At 48.7% G+C, this 22261-nt stretch overlaps 1 protein-coding gene across 2 annotated transcripts in view; it reads left to right on the top strand.

Annotated features, from left to right (window-relative positions):
• The window catches only part of DNAJC4 (DnaJ heat shock protein family (Hsp40) member C4), a 49125-nt gene extending 28885 nt beyond the window's left edge, over nucleotides 1-20240 (top strand). For both annotated transcript variants that reach the window (XM_083418621.1, XM_083418622.1), the window contains exons 4-7: nucleotides 9527-9741; nucleotides 11434-11607; nucleotides 17906-17992; nucleotides 19935-20240. In XM_083418621.1, coding sequence (XP_083274747.1) covers nucleotides 9527-9741; nucleotides 11434-11607; nucleotides 17906-17992; nucleotides 19935-20082 — 624 coding nt within the window. In that variant the 3' untranslated portion in view covers nucleotides 20083-20240. The remainder of the gene's footprint in view (nucleotides 1-9526; nucleotides 9742-11433; nucleotides 11608-17905; nucleotides 17993-19934) is intronic.
• The last annotated feature ends 2021 nt before the right edge of the window (nucleotides 20241-22261 follow it).

The following is a 22261-nucleotide window of genomic DNA, read 5'->3' as shown; positions in this document are numbered from 1 at the left end:
AAAGGAGTCTGCTCTGTTTGAGACTCTTCGAAAGCTGCTGCCATGCAGAGGAAACATGTTGGACAAATACAGTGGTACCTCGGGTTAAGAACTTTATTCGTTCTGGAGGTCCATTCTTAACCTGAAACTGTTCTTAACCTGAGTACCACTTTAGCTAATGGGGCCTCCCACTTCCGCCGCGCGATTTCTGTTCTCATCCTGAAGCAAAGTTCTTAACCCGAGGTACTATTTCTGGGTTAGCAGACTCTGTAACCTGAAGCGTCTATAACCCAAGATACCTCTGTAACTTCACATATCTTCCTGCATTCTCTTACCAAGACCTGATTTTACACACATAGCATAAGGCAACAGAGTCCTGAGATGGCAGAAGTGGACCGTGCCACTTCATGATCTTTTTCCCCCTCCTGTAAAAGCATAACAAGCAAACCTCCCTCCACTGATGGAACGGATCCATCCCTTCTCTGTCAGCTCAGTCACTCGCCTGCGTGGGATTTCCGGTCGCCTGTGGCTACCAGGGGCAAGTTGTCAAATGCAAGGCCGATTTAAGCCATGCACGTGAAAGTCCCCCTGCTGCTCCACTGTACAATCTCCCTCTTCCAGAATCACTTCTGGGGAAACCCCTGACCTTGTTCTGTGGCGAAACCGTCTTTCCCAGATGTGGCCACTTTGGCTGGCTCCCTCCTTCACCCGCCTCTGGCCTCCGCTGCTTTGGAGGGCTGCCCAGGAATCTTAGCATTTGGAATCTTTTTATCTCTTTTGGCCAGGCGGAAGGGCCTCTAGTCTGGGCCAATGTGGAGCACGTTTGCTTGTTTCTCTAACCCGGGCGGGAATTAAAACTGGAGCTGGAGTGAGAGCGGCGGTGGCGATGTCAAAAGGCCCCACGTAGCTAGTAGCACTTCCCATCAATCTTTAACTGGGGCTCTTTCCCTTTCTTTTCTTTCGTCTGTGCCTTGCCTCATCCCCTCACCCAAGTAGATTTTTAACATGAGGTGGTCCGCTAGGGGCACATTCTGTCCCTTTCGCCAGCTCCACTTCTCCCTTCTCCCTTCCACCCTCATGCAGCCCTCTCCTGCTAGAGGAGAGTGAGCCAGGCCTGCGGGAGAGAGAGGAGCTCATACTGGGGGAAAGGATCAAGGCAGACCAAACGTTGTACAATTTGGGGGCCTTCCAGGCACTCTTGCAAAAGGTTTGGAGCTGGCTCGGTGCAAAGGGGCAAGATGCCTCTAAGGCTTTGGAATCCGCCTGCCTGCGATTGGTTAACCTCTCCCCCCTCCCCATCCTTGCCCCATCTATGCAATATAAATGTCTCCTCCACCACCCCAGCCTTGCAGAGTGTTATCGTAATCTGTCTGCCAGAGGTCGAGCGGAGAGATGGGTCTTGCATACCTTCAAGTGCGCTAGCGGACCACTGAGGTGGAAATGGCAATGTTTGGTTAGCTTGGGTTGCAGTGGAAACGAAGGAGGGTTTCTCAAGACCGAAGCTCTGAATTGGACAGGAGGGATTTGGCAATGCCTGGGCATCAGAAGAGAACAACCCCCCCGCCCCCCCAGGCCTAGTTGGTAGCTCACCACCCCCTTTGGCTGAAGGAGGTAAAGTCAGCCCTGCTGTACGCACATCCCCTCTCCCCCACATCACTTCATGTAGTTCTTCCTGTAAGCAGCAGCCCGGTGGCCAGTGTTTGCTGTCTAGCGCCATTCCCGAAAGCTACCACTTGCAAGGTAAACAGAGAGGAGACATGTGCCTGGGGCCAAAGAGGAACGTCCCGAGTGCACACGAGGACAAAATCAGCCATCCTTGGTTGCAGGGAGGGATCAACAAGCCGCTCACTTTCAGTTTCTTATTTTTCCACTCTTAATTTCAGTTTTCCACATTTCCACATCCGTTTGCAAATATACATACATACATTTGTTTTTTAATCCTCATGAAAATTCACCAGTGTTTCAGTATGCATTTCTTCTAATGTACACATTTCCCCCTTCCTCAATATTCAATTTCCCCTAATACGTATATTGTTGCAAATGTTCCCTAATGTATTTTTGCACACATTTATTGTTGTTGTTGTTACTACTACAACTACAACTACTACTTGTAACTTGCAACATGCATGCATTTAATCTATGCACATTCAGCTTCCCACAATAAAGAATAATAAAATATTATTATTATCAAGCATTGCAGAATGCTTGATATGAGAGCCATCTTCAACTACCTAAAGGGCTGTCCCATGGAAGGTGGAGCAAGCTTGTTATCTGCTACTCCAGAGGGTACAACCCAAACCACTGGATTCATATTACGAGAAAGGAGATTCTGACTAAGCATAGGAAACACTTTCTTACGGTAAGAGCTGTTCAGCAGTGGAATGGACTATGTGGGAAGGTGGTGGGCTCACCTTCATAAGAGGTTTTTGAAGAGAAATTGGTTGGCCATCTCTCAGGGATTTTTTACCTGTAATTCCTGTGTTGGAGGGTTGGACTGGATGCCGCTTGGGATCCCTTCCAACTCTAGGATTCTATGAACTACTCATAAAGCAGAATGATCTGCAGGGCAGCCCTCTATCAACCCACTACTAATGCACTGTTACGCTATCAGTGGTGTGTTGCAGAACGCACCTACCCACACAAAACCAGTTTGGAGGGACCTTAACCCAAAGCAGCTGCGCAGTGGCGGCTTGGCAGAGGAAGGGCTTGCACAGGGGTTCAAAAGGCTGGAGGTGCTGGGAGTGGGGACACATTTTGGAAACCCACAACCTTGTCCCAGCCGGGCTCTTTCAGAAGAGGCAGGTCACAGCTGGGAATCTTCCTTTGCTTGGCACATTCCTGCCCCTGCCCCCCCCCCCATCGCCCTCTGTCCCTCTCTTCCTACCCTGGTATTTTAAACCAGTGGAGAATAAGGTCTGCCTGTGTGCATTTGACCTGCTGCCTTAAAACAATTGCCTCCCCCTCCAGCTCGCTTGTTTTCCTGCGTCAAATCTCTTAATTAACCATTAGGGAGGATTTATTGGTTTGCCCAGCATAGCAAGCGTTTTTCTTTTGCAAGGACATTGAGCTTTGCGCTTCCTTTTTAGCTGGGAAGGATTGACGGCGGGGCTGGGTGAGGGACCGGCAGGCTATCCGTAACTCTTTAACATTCTGAACATCTCTTTAACTGCCGGGCATCATAGCTAGGGAACAGGGGCAGAGAGGGGGAGAAAATTGGTTCATTTCACAGTCCAGACGAACCTACCAAGTTCACAGTTCCCAAAACAATTCACGAACCAAAACACAGCCATCCGTCGAGAGCCCTACTTCTCTGAATTTTGCAATGCATTTCTGCAGCCAAAAGTGATGTCCACAAACATGCTATGGTAAGGAATGCGTAAAATGCGTTTGTTGCTGAAAATAATGTACAAAAAGCCCACGTTATATTGGGGAAAATTGCTTGCAAAAATGTGCGTATTAGGCAGAGTTGCGTTGTGTGTTAGAAGAAAACATCGCACTAAAATATTGATGAATTTTCGTAAGTTAGCATGCTGACGTGTACATGCGGAGAACTGGATTTAAAAATGGGAAAAAGGAGAAACTGGAGTTGACAGATTTGCCCTGTCCCAAATACCGGCTAAAGGGCCTGAAAGGAGCAGGATGTTGTGCTGGGCTTCCTCCCCCCCCCACCCCCCGCCACTTCCCCATGTAAGGGGAAAATCTGCACGCAGCCTCCAACTGAAACAACCCCCTTATCGCTCCAGAATATCTTTGTTGTCCACTGCTCTGGCCTCCGCTGAGTGATGCCAGCTTTGCATTGTGGGGAGCCAGCTGGGGGTGGGGGGCCGGAAGACGGGGGAGAGGCAATAAGGGATGTTTGCTCTTCTGTGGTCATGAAACATATTACAGTCCCGGGAGGCTGTATTTGCCTTCAGCTGACGAGGGCGAGTGCCATGTGTTTTGGAACCAAAGTGAGTGAGAGGCTTTTTGCAGCCACCAAGTGTTGATGAAATAAACAGATTTGTCAAAAAAAGAACAGGAAAGGAATATGCTTTGCAGGAGCTGAATTACTTGATTAGGAATCATCGTCCTTTGAGAAAATGCTACAAGGGGCCTACTCCAAACTGCTGGGTCCCCCCCCCCCAAGTATATTTATTGGTTCAATAATAGCACATCAGTAGCAGATTCATACAGGAACGCCAATACATTGTTCTGATTTATTAGATATTTTGTGATGCTCGTTCAACGTTACCGCCCTTATTGTGTCTGGGGGGGGGGCACTCCTGCTCTGTAGCACAAGAAAGACACAGAACCCTCTGAACGCTTCTGGTGCGAATCGTTAACCAGAGTTTGGCAGGAAGTTATAAGACTTGCACCAATGGGGAATGAAGCAGCAAACAGGGTCATGTATAACTGCCTCAGTATCACCATGATCCCAAAACATCATGAATGCGCAATTTAAAAAAAAGATGTCTAGAGGTGCTGTGTTCAAATTCAGGTTGCACAATTAAAGTGAGTTTGGTGCTCTTGTGCAGCAAACCTCTCTCACCCCCCCCCCCCAAAAAGCCTGTTATTTATGATAAGGAAAGTGAGAGGTAAATTCACTGCAAGGTGTCTGTGTGTGTAGCGGGGAATAACAATTGCTTGACACAACAATGCAATTCAACCTCCATGAAATCAAGCCAGAATGGTCTCTGACCTCCTTTCAAACTTTGTTCAAACAAATTAGGATGAACTGGTCAATTAACTGGTTGCCAGGAAGCAGCCTGAACCAACCTGAAAGTTTAAGATTTTGTGGCGGAGACAGCAAAAGAGAGATTTGTCGTGTGGCTTCATGGTAGTTAACAGACGTTTAAGAATTGAATGGGAACACTGAAATACTTCAACCAGCTCCTGGAAGGAGGAAGAGGAGGAAGGTTGCTTTGTTTTCTACAAACTTGACACGATTTGCAGTCGGATGAGGAGAGAGGTCCCTGTTATTTCCAGGCCCCTCTCCCCCTTCCCACCCGCCGCCAAGCCCGCATTTGAGTTGTCTGTGGGAACTCATTTCACCCGAAGGATTACCTCCAGGGAGAACAAGTGCCCCATTCTAAATTCCCCTCATTTCTTTCTCCACCAGCCAAAATCCCACCCACCCCCTTCTTGCCTCCATGGTTTTAACTGCAGGGCTGTTTTAATTGCTTGTGTTCGACGCTAAATCAGAGGAGCGTGTCAAGATGACAAGCTGAATGGCGCGGCGAGTGTGAGATTCTCTTGCCGGCAACTTCGCCCTGGTGGTTTTTCCTTGGTGCTCTGCACCCCACTTTTGTTCCCCGGGGGCCTTTTAGGTGCTCTTACTGTGCCCTCGTTTAGCAGGGAAAGGATATTAGGAGAGGCAGGGTGGTGTAGTGGTTAGAGTGGAAAGTCTAGGAGTGAAGAGGTACTGACTCAAAACAATATATATCTCCCCTCAGCCCTTTGCTCTCTCAGACTAGCCTACCTCAGAGAGTTCTTGTGGAGATAAAAATGGGAAAGTGAACCATTTATACTGCCTTGAGCTCCTTAAAAAGTGAGGCTGAAGATGGGCAAGTGTGTATCTGTGTATGAGAGGGAGAAAGAGAGCGTGCTGTTGTGTTTGTGCATTTATAGTTAGAAAGGAAAAAAGGGTTGTATCCAATGCAAGTCCTACTCATTGTAGACCCACTGAAGTTAATAGGCATGACTCACTTAGGTTCACCAACTCCTGAAAAGAACTTAGTTGGTTACAACCCACAGAAAGATAGCATTATTAAAGATTCTCATTATTTTGGTTTCTTACCTGCCCTTCACCATAAGGTCCCAATTTTTTAAAATTCAGTATTAAATACAGTGTAAAACAAATGATAGTCACAGGAACAGGGTGGGTCCTGAAAACATCTCTCTCACAAGGGTCTTCAGCATATTATAAAAGCTATCTGACGAAGGTGTCCGACCCACCTCTGTGGGGAGAGAGTTCCACAACTTGGGGGCTGCCGCATGAATGGCCCCCCACCCTGAGTTTCAGAGTGCAGTGGAATTACCAAGAGCCTCCCCCACCCCCCCACCCCGCTGATCACTACAACCGAGAGGTTCTGCAGGGAAGGAAGTGGCCATCTTTCATCTAGATATTTGAGGCCAAGTCCTCCTGTGCCTCACATAAATCCCAGGGTGGGTTACAACTACAGACCAGAGGTGGCGGGATTTTTAAGCCCCATGGCCACATTTCTTTATGGATCACCTAGTGGGGGATGCCAGCAGCGGGCAAGGTCAGAGGGGAAAGCGTACAGAGCTTTGTACGGTAGGCCATGTTCCATCTATGTGAAAGCCAGAGATTTCTGCAGTATGAGATTACAACTGTAATAATGTAATAAACAAACAAACAAACAAACAAACAAATTCATTCTACACCCAATAAACTCCCATCTCTCCATCGTCCATGGCAAAAAGCACTCAAGGAGGGCTCAGAGCAGGGCATAATGAGGTGAGCTGGAGGCTGGAAGAGTCCTGGGGCCTAGATAAAGATACCTGCATGGTCATATTCAGCCCATGGGCTGGGAAAAAACACAGCAATCGGGCCCACAAAGCTGGGATATTCTCTGAGCTACACAGGAAGTCCTCAAGGACCTTCCTCTTGGACTGGTGCAGATGCACATATAAGGTTTCCTGGCTCTTACCAGAACCAGGCTATGGGGTTGGACTGTCCTCCCCCCACCCACCCACCCATGAACACTATTGAGTACAAATTCCCACCCAGCTTCACCCCATGCCTTCCTTGCTAACAGTTTGTGAGGACAGCCTGTAATGCAGCCTCGGCGGGGAGCTTCCTCAGCAAGAGACTTATCAGGCTGCAGCCTTGAACTCTTTTCGCCTGCCTCTCCTCCGGTCCGGGAAGCAGAGGAGCTCCTGGTCTCGGCACGTTGGCTCGGAACGTCTCTTTGTTGCCACCCACCGCGCACGGCTCCGTGATGGATGGTCTTGTGGGAATACAGGGGCGGCCAGGGCAGAGGCAGCAGCAGCCTCAGGCCAGGGTCTCTGTCCCAACATATTGTTTTTGGAACAAGCCAGCAAGGCCCTTCTCTCCTTTGCTGGTAGTCAGCTTTTTGCAAAAGCTCTGCTAGGAGACAACTACAACTTAGCCAGATGGAATTAGAGATTTTGAGTCCAATGCCTCACCTCCCTGGCAGCCAAGCTCAAACAGCAGGAGCTTACAGAGGAGGGTGCCAGCCTGGGCTGACCGGAGTGTCTTTGGACCCCTCCAGCCATCTATTTTATTGTGTACTCTGCAATATGCATAGTCCATTAGTGGCGGATTTATACTGGACCATACAGACATCGTTCTGCTTTAATATTTGTTCTGTTGTGCTTCTCCAGCGTTAGCGCATTCTTGTCGTTTGGAGGAGTCACTCTTGTGCTATTGTGGAAGTAAAGCGGGATTAAAAACAACAGCCGTAGATCATTCAGTGATATAAAAAGCTGCAAGTTTTCATGGGGAGTTATGGGTTGTGCGCCGATTGGAAATGCAGGCCCGATACTTTTGCGGTATTGAAAGCGGGGTGATGTGCAAATTAATGCCCTGGAACCACCATGAGCACAAATAACCATGAATGCACAATAGAAAGGATGTCCGGAGAGGCCCCTGGTTAGATGAACCCACTGGTCTGATTAAGGAAAAAGCAGCTTCTTATGCTCCTATTCAAAGCCAACAGTGTGTTAGGTGCTGTACCAAAAAGAGAAGAGACTAGAGCAGGTGAGACTAGGACTGCAGGAGGCAGGGAGGGCGTTGGGAGGGCGATGCAGTGACTGTTTAAATGTTAGCCAAAACATCCTCTAAGAGGAAGGCCAAGGTGGTTCTCGGAAGCTGTACCTATGCTGTCATTCTGTAGGAGTGTTGGAGGCCAGTTTCTGAGGATCTCCATTTTCAGTCACAAAAACTCCAAGCAGCAAGTTTCTAGTCCTTCTGAAGCAACGATACGCTTGCAAGAAAGTGCATACAGGAATAAGTGCCAAATGCTCTCAAGACTTAGAATGCCAGTTCTGGCAAGTCGAATCCAGCTGGTTTGCTGTAGTCAGGCTCTCAGGCGGCTTGTGTGTTACAGATATACAGAGGGAGAAGAGAAGGTCCTCTCTTCTTCGCCTTCTGAGAGGATTCGCAACCAGAAACAAGTTCCAGTCTGCCTAGTCCCCTGATCTTCAAAGCAGATGAACTGTTTGACAGGGGACTGCGAACAGGCTTGGTTGATGTTCCCAGGTGGATGTTATATTCCTCAGGCAGTGAAGACCTGCCCCCTTGCTCAGGAACAAACATTGGTGTGCAGAAAACCCCACTGGCAGTTGCTCTGATTCAGTGGGGAATTTAGGTTTGAACAATTTAAGGTGAATTAAAGTGCTCTGTTGCCCTAGGGCTACAAATTCACCATTGTGGTTAAGAAGGTGATAAGAAAATGTGCTGAAAAGTGTGGGTTGGACAACTGGTTAGGGGGAAGACTTGCAAATGCCCCGCTTGCAAATCAGGAAGAATCTTACCGGCCTCCTTTCCTGTTGAGGTCAGATGTGCCGCCTTTCTGCTGAACTGCCAGTGCCTATGGAATACTTTTCTCCCAGCAGGCATTTTAATTGACGTCTGATTTTATAGTTTTAATTTTTATTCTCTGTAAACCGCTTAGAGATTGTTGCAGTTAAGTGGTGCATAAATTGCTTGATCAAATAAAATAAATGCAGGGTGAATGCTCGCTGTAGTAAAAAAAGGAAAACAAATGCTCAGATAAAAATCTGGATGCAATCTGACCTTTGCATAAGCTTTGTGCAAGGCGGTGTGGTGTAGTGGTTAGAGTGTCGGAAGAGAAGCTGGGAGACCAGGGCTCAAATTCCCACTCACCATGAATCATAATAGAAACACCGCCACCCGACCCCACCCCCTTCCATTTTCCCTTTCTCCACCCCCCCTTTTCTTTTTTCTTTTCTTCTCCCCCTAATGCCTCAACAAATGAAATGGATTTGTAAAAATGTTACATGGAAAAACAACAACGAGGCATTACACTTACTTCTGTAAAACAAGAAAATCCTTAATAAAATATCAAGATAAAAAAAAAAAAATCCCACTCACCAGTGAAGCTCACTGGGAGGCTTTGGGCCAGTCGCTGCCTCTCAACATGACCTATCTTGCAGGGTTGATGTGGAGATTAAATGAGGACGGGAGAACCATGTATGCCACTTTGAGCTCCTTGGAGAGAGGAAAATAGTAATAGTAGTATAGTAGAAAATGCTAATAGTAATAATAATAATAATGAATATTAAGCTGGTTGGCTCAGTGCTTTAAGTCAGCTCTCCACCATGACCTCTGAATCGCCAGAGAAGCAGAAGCTGCAGCAAATCCTTTTTGGGATAAGGGGGGGCAGGAGGGGCGCATATGAGGCCAGCCTTTTCTCATAGGGTTGGAAAGGACCCTGCGGTTCGCCTAGTCCAGCCCCCTGCGTTGCAGGAATATGCCGCTGTCCCATGCGGGGATCGAACCTGCCACCTTGGCGTTATCAGCACTGCGCTCTAACCAGCTGAGCTCCTCTCCTCTCCACAGCTCCACCCTGACAGGGACCCAGGCAACCCTGAGCTGCACAGCCAGTTTGTGAAGCTCAACGAGGCCTACCGGGTGCTCAGCAAGGCCAGCAGCCGGAGGCGCTACGACAGCACACAAGCAGCCCAAGAAGCTCGGCCTCCCCCAGGCAGCCATGGCAGTAGCACCAGCAGTGGCGCCTGGAGGAACCCTTTTGATTTGGGCAACTTCGGGAAAAGGTATGGAACGAGAGATGCCCCCCACCTCTGGGAACAAAGCTTCCTGCGAGCTTCACGCCAATGGCTCCTGACTACCACACATAAGGGTAAAAGATCCAGTCCGTCATCTTGTTCTCACCTCCTTGTGCCTGTTATGGGAACCTGATAAGCAGGACCTGAGCACAACAGCAACTCTCCCCACTTAATATTATTATTAAGGTAAAGGTAAAGGGACCCCTGACCATTAGGTCCAGTCGTGACCAACTCTGGGGTTGCGGCGCTCATCTCGCTTTATTGGCCGAGGGAGCCGGTGTACAGCTTCCAGGTCATGTGGCCAGCATGACTAAGCCGCTTCTGGCGAACCAGAGCAGCGCACGGAAACGCCGTTTACCTTCCCGCCACAGCGGTACCTATTTATCTACTTGCACTTTGACATGCTTTCGAACTGCTAGGTGGGCAGGAGCTGGGACCGAGCAACGGGAGCTCACCCCGTGGCGGGGATTCGAACTGCCGACCTTCTGATCGGCAAGTCCTAGGCTCTGTGGTTTAACCCACAGCACCACCCATGTCCCAATAAATATTATTATTATCATTTATTAAATTTCTATACTGCCCTTCATCCACAGATCTCAGAACGGGTCACCATATATAATCACACTTGCGATTCCCAGTGTACCCTGAAGTGTCCCGATTTCCCCCAGACATCCTGGAATTGCAGAAGCCGCCCAGCTTCTGGTTTGAATCCTGGAATGTCATGTTTTCTCCCTCCAGCGCTGAGCTCGTGGAGGAGGATGAGCCGACACTTGCAGAGGTGCTGTACTCTTGTGCGAGTCAGACAGCTCTTTGGGAGCTTGGTACAGAAAGATGTATCCACAGGAAGGTTGGAGGGTATGCAGTAATAATCATAATAATCATGAGGATGATAATTTTATTGTTCATACCCCGCCCATCTGGCAGGTCAGACCAATGGCTGGTTCAGCATCCTGTTCTGGCAGGGGCCGACCACATGGGAAGCTCACAAGCAGGACCTGAATGCTCTCCTCGCTTGTGATCCCTGGCAAATGGCACTCAGAGGCAACCCTGCTATTGGCTAGTAGCCATTGATCGCCATCCTTCTTTGTCCTCTGCCTTAAGCAATTTGAAATATACTCGGAGTCGAGTGTGGATTTCATGCTCATAGTAGTGAGGAATGCAAGTTCCCCCCAAATATCTGCTTTATATACATTATTTACACAATGGGCTGCACGTGATTGGCTAATTCCAGGATTCTCCTGTAGGCCAATCAGGTTGCGGATTCACTTCCACCTGGAGCTGGATTGGGTGGCTCCTGCGGACCAATCATACTGCTGCATTGTTCTAGGACCAATCAGACTGCTGCATTTTGGATCCTATTCAACTCAGTACATAACAAAATTACATTGCACCACCACTGGCCAGGGCTCTTCAAGCTTGGGCTGCCAGGTGTTTTGGAGCTACAGCTGCCCATCATCTCTTGCCATTGGCCATGCTGGCTGGGGGATGATGGGAGATGGAGGCCAACCCCACCTTGAAGGCCAGAACTTCCTCCTTCAGGCTCTACAGCCCCCTGCTCGCTCCCCAACTGTAGAGGGCACCAAAAAATCTTGCACCTGCCCAGTTCTGTAAGCAGCCAGCCAACCAGAGTGCAGCGGTCTCTGTGCCAGCCCTGTGCTGACTTTCTGCTTTTCCCTGCAGGAGCGCATCAGAGCCCAACGAGGACGTACGGTATTGGCAACAGTTCCACCACTCTCCTTCAGAGTCATTCTCAGGCCCCGAGTTCGAGAGGAAGCGTCGCCAGAACAGATACATCTTTGGGTACTGTTTGCTCGTCATAGTGGGCGGCTTAGCTGCCCACTACATAGGATTCAGGTATGGGGCTGCTCCCTTTTCCTCCGTCCCTGCCCACCACCCCAAACCAGATGAGAAGGTTCCAGGTTTAAAGTTCTGGGGTGGGGAGGCTCAGGGGATTGAAAGTGGCCCTCTAGGCCTCTGTATCTGGCCCTCAGAACTCTCAGCAGGCCATACCCCTCACCAGCCCTGCTCCACACCCTCCTTGAGTGCTTTTGCCTGGCTGGGATGTGTCCTTGAACTCTAATAGCGCCTCCTGCTGGCCTGGAGGAAGGAGAGAGAGGGGTGTGTGAGAGTGGGGGTGTAGAAACTAGCCTACTATACTAAGGTAAAAAATTGCATCCTTGGCTCCACCCACTTTTGCCCTTCTCTCCGCCCCCTCCCAAAGGTTGCCCAGAAGGGAATATGCCATCAGCTTCCCCATCGCTGCCCTGGTGAAGCTTGACAATGCATCGCACAGATTTAGCTGCGTTTGTTTCTTCCACATAGTTTGCTGAGCCAGTGCAGGGGCAAAGAGCTAAGTAGGGCATTGGGAATCCTCTCTGGCAGCACGCCCTGCTGCCTCCTCATCCCTGGACCGCCTCCAAAGGTATCCTGCCCACACCACCCTGCTTTACCATCAGGAAGACAAGCTGCGTGGGAAAGCGGGCAGCCCCAAAAGTTCTGAGGAGGCTGTGTGATTTGCAAGCCACTCTTGTTCCTTGAGACTGGGAGCCAACTCCTCTCCCTTCTTTGGTGGAGTGTGTGTGTGTGAATTGTAGAGTTGAAGGGAACCCCAAGGGTCATCTAGTCCAACCCACCGCAGTGCTTTGCTGATCATTATTTATTTTGCATTTATATCCCACCTTTTTCTCTAAGGAGCTCAGGGCAGCATTTGGGATTATGGATGCAAAGCAGGAACACTGGAACATTATAAGCTGCCTTCTCCCAGGCTGGGCCATTTGCCCATCCTCCCTAATGTTGCCTTCTCTGACCGGCAGGGTCTTGGGCAGAGACGGGCCTTTCCCTTCGCCTGCTGCTTGAAATCCTTTTCGTCAGAGGGGCCAGTGAGTGAACCTGAGACCTTCTGCAGACAGGAGGTGTCCCTCCCTCTGCCACAAAGTGATGATCCTTCCCATTTAGTATCTAAGACACTTGAGCTACGAATCAGAAAGTCCTCGGTTCAAATTTCTCCCCAGCCGTGAACTCTCCAGGTGGCCTTAAGCCACGCTCACATTCCCCTCCCCATGCAACATGGAGAGAATAAGAACACAGAAAGAGCCCTGCTAGATCAAACCAAACTATTCCACCAACCTCTTTCCAACCTGGGTGCTTAGGGGAAGCCCACAGTCAGGACGCAAAAGCATCCTGGTTTCTTCACAGCCCAGCTGTTGTTTAGAGGTATACTGCCCCTGCTCATGGAGGTTCCACTTATTGATCACAGTTGTCTTCTCTCCATGAATTCTCTTTGCCAACCCAGTGCCCTCCAAATGCTGACATCAGCCCCATCATAGCTGAAGCCATCGTTTCTTTGCATGAAGAAGGTCCCAGGTTCCATCCCCGGCAGCATAGGGCTGGGAGAGAATCTCTTGCCTGGACCCCTGCAGGGCCACTGCCAGTTGGTGGAGGCAATAATGAGCTAAGAGCCTGCTGGATCAGGTCAGTGGCCCGTCTCATCCTGTTCTCACCAGATGCCTGTGGGGAACCCGCAAGCAGGATTCGGGCAAAAGAGCCCTTTCCCCTCCTGTCGCTTCCAGCAGCTGGTATTCAGAAGCATGGCTGCCTCCAGCTGTGGAGGCAGAGCTTAGCTATCATGGCTAGTAGCCTTTCATAGCTGTCTTCCTCCGTGAATTTATTTACAGTGGTACCTCAGGTTAAGTACTTAATTCGTTCCGGAGGTCCATTCTTAACCTGAAACTGTTCTTAACCTGAAGCACCACTTTAGCTAATGGGGCCTTCTGCTGCCGCCGCACCGCAGAAGCACGATATCTGTTCTCATCCTGAAGCAAAGTTCTTAACCCGAGGTACTATTTCTGGGTTAGCGGAGTCTGTAACCTGAAGCGTATGTAACCCGAGGTACCACTGTAATCCTCTTTTAAAGCCATCTAGGTTGGTGGCCTTCTCTGCCTCCTATGCAAGCGAGTTGAACTACGTGCTGCATGAAAAAGTACGGGCAACTTCCTATTTCTGTGTGGGGGATATGTGCACATTTAAGTGAAAATGTGTATACAGTATTGGGAACACCATTGAAAAAAGTCTGTGAACACTGTCTAAACCAGGGGTCAGCAAACTTTTTCAGCTGGGGGCCAGTCTACTGTTCCTCAGACCTTGTTGGGGGCCAGATTATATTTTTGGGTGGTGGGGAAATGAATGAATTCCTATGCCCCACAAATAACCCAGAGATGCATTTTAAATAAAAGGACACATTCTACTCATGTAAAAACATGCTGATTCCCAGACCGTCTGTGGGCCAGATTTAGAAGGCGATTAGGCCAAGTCCAGCCTTAGTTTGCCTACCCATGCTCTAAACCTCTGGAAGCCCTTGAAAAACCTTTTAAAAAACAAACCCCACCAAAACCGCTCCCTCCAAACCTCCTTGCTCAAACTCCAGCTCTCCAGAGGCTCCAAAGGTAGGTGCAAGGGCTCCTGGGATTGCACTTGCAAAGGTTCGTGGGATTCTTAGACGCGGTTTGTGTGCAATTTTGCTGTTTCTGTACTCTTTTGAGGCCGTTTTTGACCCTTTTCTTGCCACTTCCGGCTTCACAGCGATGCGTGAGGTCGCGGTCGCTTGTGCCTTGAATGCAGGTAAATAGGGGAGTTGCCTGTACGTCCTTTTATAAGGGAGCTTCGTGGATAATTGCAACATGTGTGGCAGATAGAAGGAGCCCACATCAGACACTTGTAGGCCATGGGCTCTTTAGCAGAAACTGGTGCTGGTTCACACATATTTCATGTAGGGGAAGTCCCTCCTTTTGAACCCAGAAAGGGATGCAAGCCCTCATGGTTCTGGAGACAACTGCCTTTGCTTCCTTTTGGCCTGTCTTGGCGGTACGGCGGACCCTTGTGCAGTTGCTGGTGCTGGGCTGGTTCTTTCCCTTTCTTTTTTCCCTGGCTTGCTTTGCCACCCCCCTCCCAGCAATGCAGCCTGCCAACCCCGGCTGCCAGCCAGCCAGCCAATTCTAATTCTAATCCATTGCCTAATTAGCCGGCCATGACCAGGGAGAGATTAATCGTGAGCAGCCTTTAATCAAGCCTAATGCAATTAAACATGCCTGCTTATGCTTGAACGGGGAGGGGCATTTAAAGGGGCCTGAAAAGGGGGGGCAGGGCACATGGGTGAATCAAATTCCACACCCATGTGGGGAGAAGAGCAACAGGGGACAGAATGCCCCTCTTCCGCTTTTGCAGGGCGTCTTGCCATCAACTGCCTCTCCTTCCGTGCTTCTCATTTTCCCGAGTTTGTGGAAGGGCTGTGGTTCAGGGGGTTGGGGGGCAGAGGATCTGATTTACATGTAGAAGGCCCCTGGTTCCATCTCTGGGTAGGGCTGGGGGAGACCCCATCTTGGAGAGCCGCCACATGCCAGAAGCATCTGATTGGCCACTGTAAGAACAGGCAGCTAGACTAGATGGGCCTTTGCCCTGATCCATAAGGGCTCTTCTTATGTTCTTCTTCATTCATAAAATAGTTAATGCATCCACTCACTTTTCATTCATACATTCAGTATTGTGCGGCGCTCAGAGGATCTTTATGCAGAGCAGTTAACATGTTTGGGGTGCTGGTGGTAGAGGAGGAGATATGCACCCAGTATGAACAGTGCTGGGAGAGGGAGCCTCGTCTTTGCCACTTCCTGCTTCTTCCCAGGTTGTCAAGGGAGGGCACCTTCAGGTCTCGAAACTGGTGGAGCTTAAGACACAACCCTGCCCCACCAAAAAATGCCCAGTGGAGGCCAACCCATGTATAGATTTCGGCAGGCATTTTCCTCAGGCGGTTGCCAGCCTGCTTTTTAATCCCGCTTCCAGAACCTTTGAGCAATCTCCCCACAGATAAAGACTTGGGAACTGAGGGATGCACTTGTCAGTCAGTCCACAAACATTCCTTTCACTTTATTTTGCTGGCTAAGAACGAAAGGCGGCGTTTGCAAAGGATTCTGGGACGGGCAATGCCGTCTGCCTGCTCAAGAAGCTAAACACTACACTCGGGATCTAATCCAATTCGACGGACTCGTCACCCGTACCGTTTCGTTTCAGTTCTCGCTTCGCTATTTTTAACTGTTCCTGATCCGGTCCTTCAGCTTTTCGGAAATAGCGTTGCTGTTCAACTTTTTTATGACGATTTCAGAGCTGACTGAAAACTCAATGAGCCGATGATTGCTCATTGAAGTGTGCATCTTGCTGCAGGGTTACTGTCTGTTCAAGTGAGGATGATAAGGCGGTGATGGATCTCTTCCCCACACCCAGCCACTCACTGGAGTTACAGCTCTTTGCCATTTCTTTTCTTGTCAGCCAGCTAGCATTTTCACGTATATTGCCAAGCAAATGAGTGACTCACTACACCCCCAAAAGCCCAGTTCATATTGGTCAAGGGCCAAGGCATAACTCTCAGGGAGTGCTGATAATTCCCCCTCAACCCCGCCCCCCCACGCACTTTGCCCAGGGGAAAAAAGAACAAAAACTGCAAATTGTCTTTTTGCATGGATTAATAAGTATAAACAAGATGATAGGAAAATTAACCCATTACTATGACGTTGTTAGAAAAAAATACACGCATCAGACTTGCCCTTGAACTCTCACAAAATACACACAAAGCCCATTTTGGGTTGCATCAACAGATGTCATGAATTTGCATTAAGATGTAAGACAGTGGCTGCACTTTCTCTGTGCATTTGGCTAAGCCACAGGGGCAAAAGGCGAGAGAAAGGTTAACGATAAAACAATGAATGTTAATGGTGGTTAATGGCTAACATAATCACGTCAACACTTCAACCGGTGATGTTAAAATAAATACACATTTCTGCAATACCAAGTTAGCAGACAGTTGAGGACAAATTTGATGATGGTGTCCACACTTGTGTTTGTCCCATGCCTAGGAAGCATGGGTCTGAGAGCTTTTTGCCTGGGAAAACCCGCTCTGTACCACTGAATTGGAGCAAATGCCTGCTTGCAGAAAACCCAATTGCTGTTTGCTCCAGTTCTGTGATAAATAGCAGGTTTTCCCTGGTGGAAAGTGGGGAGGGGGGGTCTGGACGAGCCATAAATTGTGTGGGAACAAATGTTGTCATATTAGAAAAATGCTAAAAGCAAAACAGTATTAGGGGAAATCTGCAAGGAAGGTTGGCTTGCAAAGAGCGGACAAGCAGACTGTGGGCCAGTTCAGTTTGCTCACAGCAAATTCTGCCACCCTCCCTGCTTTACACACACACACACACAACCCCAGTTTTGCGGAGCCCAGGTAAACACACAAAAAGGCTATTAAGTGGCAAGACATTTTCTCATGGAAATTTGGGAAGCTGGAAAAAGGGTGGGTGGGTTGAGTCCTTCATTAGCTCTTCTTCCCTGCGCATCAATAGGACTTGTATTTCTCAGAAGCGTGACACCCCTGCCGTTGTTTCAGGAGGTGAGGCGCTAGTGGAATAAGCAGTAGCCATCTCTTTGACATGCTGTGAATATAATGTTGTCAGACATTCAGGGAGAGGGAAAGGCAGTCTGCCAAATGGAAGGAAACATCCAGCACCACCAGCATTTGTGTGCAACTGAAACATAGAATGCAGGGAACATTGGGGGCAGCGGTGTGGCTGTTGTTTGTTGACAGGGCAACTGCTTAGCATGCAGAAGGTGCCAGGGTCAATCCCTGATGCCATCTCCAGGTGGGGTTGGGAGAGATCCCTGCCTGAAATCTGCTGCCATTCAGTGTAGACAACACTGAGCTAGATGGACCTAATTGTCCACTTGGAATTCCGAACCCAAAGAGTTCATCTCATCCTCTTCCACATCTGTCTCCCCAACCCCTCCCACCCCAGTTGTAAAAAAAAGACATGGACCAGGGCAGAAAATATATCTGACTGCTTCCCCCACCTCCAAGGGAACAGGATATTTACACCATCTCTCGTCTCCCTGCACTCCCACCCCAGGGAATGCCTATCTTGAGCTAGGGCTATAAGGGGGCCCAATGATTTCTGTCCCTCCCTGGGTTCTTTGCAATCAGTGCTGTTTCCATTCTGCTGCAGTTCAGCTTGCTTAGTTTCTGTTAAATGCATTACCAACGCTAACCAGTGATGCTTTACTGCTTCTGTTCCACTTCTAACCTCTACCCAAACACCTTTTTTCTCTTCCTTTTTTGCAGGAAGCTGGAGAAAGTTCACAACAACTTCATGGATGAGAAGGACCGGGTCATAACCCAGATATATAATGAGAGCAAGGAACGGGCTAGGTACATATATTCTCATTTTTTTTAACCCCACATAAATGACCCTCAGTGTGAACTGTATTCTTTCTACAACATGACTGTATTTTCCTTAATTTCCATAATTTATATTTAAGTTTTGCTAAGTACAGTCAAAGCTCTGGGTAGCACTGAACCCTACAAGTTGTCCACATTGTGCATTTAAAGCACTATTATACCATTTCAGCAGTTATGGAGAATCCAGGGAACTGTACTTCATTAAGGGTGCTGAGAATTGTACTGCACCATTAACAAACCACAGTTCCCAGGATCCTTTGGCGGAAGCCCATTAAAGTGGTATAAGTGTGCTTTAAATGTATGGTGTGACCACTGAAAGTCTTTTTCCTTCTTATTTTTTTAAGTAACTTTGCTGGGCAATTGCCACCCCCGAACAGCTGAAACCCATGAGGCTATGAGGACTAGAAACTTGCCTTTTAAAAGTAAATAAATAAATTGAAAGCTGAGATCTTTGAGATGTGGATTTCTGCACCCAGTACCTTATTTTTAATTTGTTCTGATTTCTTTGCAGGGAGGTTATATAATAACAAGCACTCATTGTCATTCCATTCTGATTTTCTTGCGTGGTGGTTGCATGTCTTTCCACTAGTCAGTCCTTTATCCCACACTCCTTAGTACATTTCCCCATTGTTTTCCTAACTTCAAAAAGGTCTGCCTGTTGTTTTTAACATGGATTCGTTGCCCCAGAGCTGTTTAATCTCCTTTAATTGTGCAAACCTAAATTTCCAGTACGCAGTTGAATCCTTCCTGTAAAACAGTCTGGAAGGGACAGTGGCTTCTTCTCCCAAGGTATCCTTAGGATGTCTCCAGATGGTCTGTCTTTTGCACAAGGGATTCATGTGCTTATCAGAACTTAAGGTTTGGGCATTTAAAGCGGATTAAAGGGCTCTGTCGTCCTAGCGCAACAAATCTACTTCAAAAAACAACAACAAATGCCAACTTCTTTCAGTTACAATAGTTACGGGGAGATGCACTGGAAAGTGCGGGGTAAGCGAACGATTAGCAGGCAGACAAATTAACATTAACTGTAAACCCAGATACTGTATTTCGCACCCATCCTTGGTTTTAATGTGGGGCTGTTGGTTTAGTCTGTTGTAAGTCACTCTGGTTTGGCTTGGGCAAGCTAAAATGACTAACAAATGTAATACACAAACAAACAAACAAACAAACAAACCACCCTTCATCAAAATATCTTGTGATTCGTAAGATAAAAATACAATATAAAAGCACAAATAAATAGTTAAACTAGAAGCAACAAAACTATAAGTCCCCACCCAGCACATAATAAAGCTGCACTTAAGAAGTTGGTACCATTGAAACTGGGATAAGAATTCATTGCAGTGCAACGTGTGCTTATGTGGGACACAGTACTAAGGTTTGCAGTGCTTTTGAGTAGGCTCTTGATTTACTGTAGGGGTGGGGAATCTTAGGCCCAAGCTGCAAATGTGGCCCTCCAGGCCCCTCTGTCTGGCCCTCGGAAGTCTCTCCAGGCCACACCTCCTCCCTAGGCCATGTCTCTCATTGTTCCTGCTTTTCACCCTCCTTGAATGCTTTTGCCTGGCTGGAATGTGCCCTTGAACTCTGATGATGCTTCTTGCTTGCCTGGATGGAGAGCTCTCTCTCTCTCTCTCTCTCTCTCTCTCTCTCTCTCTCTGTGTGTGTGTGTGTCTTCTTTCTGTGTGTGTACCACTGATTTTTACATGGCTGCAATGGCGCTTCCTGTGCATGGGTGAGAATCCCATCCATTGCTCTGCCCTCTTTTGACCATCACTGACTCCTTGTCATTGTGCCCCTTGGGCTGATAAAGGTGTCTTTGCCTGTTTTAGCACTCTGCAACACTGAGCTTGCTTGCTTGCCTGGAGGAAGCCTAGTTGGTTCTCACCCGCAGTGCTTGTGCTTCCCCCACCCCCAGGTCCATCGGCTTCCAGAAGCAGCAGGAGCTACTGCGGCAGAAGCATGCCGAATTCGCCCAGCGAAACAGCGCTATCTCCAAGCAGGTTCCGGCAGAAGCCTTGGACTCTGGGAGGGAAACGGCTCCCCCCATCTCCACTGCCAAATGAAAAGAAAAACTGAGTTGGACCTGAAATCCTCAAGCTTGGGTTCCCTGCCTTTGGTTGTGGCCAGCTGCCAGGGCTGAGGAAGGGGCATTTCTGAGCCTCCACCACCCATTTCTCCACTTGTCCTCCTTCCTAATAGAAACATCGCTGTACAGTGAAAACTGGGCCTCTGTTGTTGTTTTCCTTAGCCTACCTCTCTTGCCACACAGAAATATGCCCTCCGCCCTTCCTCCACACCAGCCTGTTATGGCCTCTCCAGGTAGGACTGGGAAAGACCCCCTGCCTTGAAACCCTGGACAGGTGCAGACATTACTGAGCTTAGATGGAGCCGATGGTCTGGCTTGGCTTAAGGCAGCTTTCTATGTTTCTCCACCCAGGAGTTTGACTGGAAGCAGGGCCTAGGAGCCAGGATTGGCAACAGCCTGCATTGCCGACTCTTGGTCTTTGGCAGGGGTGGGGCAGCTCAGGTGTGGGGGCCAAATGCCTGGCCCTCAGGACTGTCCCCACAGCACACCCCACTTCCTCAGGCCATATTCCTCACTGGTCCTTCTTCACATCCTTCTTTCTGCCTGGCTGGGATGCTTCCCCGAACTTTGACAGTACTTGCCTGGATGGGAAGACAGAGAGGGCTGTGTGAGTGTGTGTAGAAACTAGTCTACTGTACAAAGGTAAAATTTGCATGGGTCGCTCCACCCACTTTTGCCTCTGGGCCCACCCACCACTGGCAGGCAGCCCCCAGAGTGTGGCCCACTTTGTTTGAATGCGGCCCTCGGTTTGAAAAATATTTCACACCTCAGATCTAGGGTGTCCTCCCAAGCTGGCTGCTAAATGTTTCAGCAGTTGGAACTGGCCCAGTCTATTCCTCTGCCCTGTGGGCTTCAGGCTCCATCAGCCAGCACAACTGGGCCTGTGACACCTCAAATATGGAAGGGGGACACACAGCTTTTCCCTCATCCTCCAACTCAGTATTGCAGCCCTTCCTGGAAAGTGGAAATCTGCAGTCTTGATGTGGGCAGCACAGATGAGCAGAACCTCCAGGTAACCAAACAGCACGCCACTCATTCCTCTCGCTTTGCCGCTGTGTGTTGTCTGAAGCAGCATTTTCTAAACATGAGAGGTTTGTAAGAGCAAGAATTAAACACCCGCCCACACCCAGGTCCCATCTTCACTATATGTTTAAATCACTATCATGCCACTTTAAACAGAGCTTTCTCCTCAAAAAATCCTAGAAATTGTTGTTTGCGAAGGCAAGGTAAGGAGAGCCCTGTTCCCCTCACAGAGCTACAATTCCCAGAGTTCCTTGAGAAGAGGGATTGGCTGTTTAACCACTCTAAATATTAAAGCTCTGTGAAAGTGGAAGATGGTTCTTGGCACCCTTGAGAAAAACTACAGGCTTTTGGGGGAAGCCATGGTTGCTTAAAGTTCTATGGCATTGCCTTAAATGCATAATCGAGACGGGACCTCAGAACATCTACCCTCTTTTTCCTGGATAGTCACTGTTCTGAGTGTGATTGGAAGGAAATCGCTTAGGGCCGTTACTCACTCAGAGATGAAATGGGTAGCTTCTTCTGAAGGCTAGTAATTCTGCATTTCCACAGTGGAAGCAATCCAGTCGTGCTCAGTGCAAAGGCATGGCAATATTACCCGGCCTTGGGCAGCGGCTGATTGACAGAAGGCCTAGACCAGTGATTCATGCAGAGATACCACGGGCAGCCTTCTCTGGGCTTAATGCCTCAATGGCTTTCAAAGTTTTGTGCCAGGGGCACAATAAAGAGGGGCTGCGCAGACACCATGCATTTAAAGCACTTGCCTTCCCTCAAAGAATTCTGGGAACCATAGTGTCTTAAGGATGGTGGGAAATGTAGTTCTGTGAGGGGTAAGCAACAGTTCCCAGGATTTTTTTTGGGGGGGGGGCATGTACTTAAAATCTATGGTGTGTATTCAGCCAGGGACTGTGTAGAGGGAAACTCAAGTATTGAAAGGAAGGTTGTGCCCCCTTGCCCCCATTGGAGCCTGCTATTTTCAGCAAATGGGGGGGGGGAGCGTAGGAGAAAATGAACCTTTGGAGGTAGCTCAGAGTGACGTGCAGGGAGGATTAGCAAGACCACGGCTTGCAAGGGGAACTATGTGTGAAATGCTGGTTTAATCTCATTGTGCGCAGGGGCCTGAACTACAAAGCTTC

The sequence above is a fragment of the Podarcis tiliguerta genome (genome assembly GCF_965153285.1).
Source record: "Podarcis tiliguerta genome assembly, chromosome: 16".
Lineage (NCBI taxonomy): Eukaryota > Metazoa > Chordata > Lepidosauria > Squamata > Lacertidae > Podarcis > Podarcis tiliguerta.
This window is presented reverse-complemented; position numbering and strand designations above follow the sequence as displayed.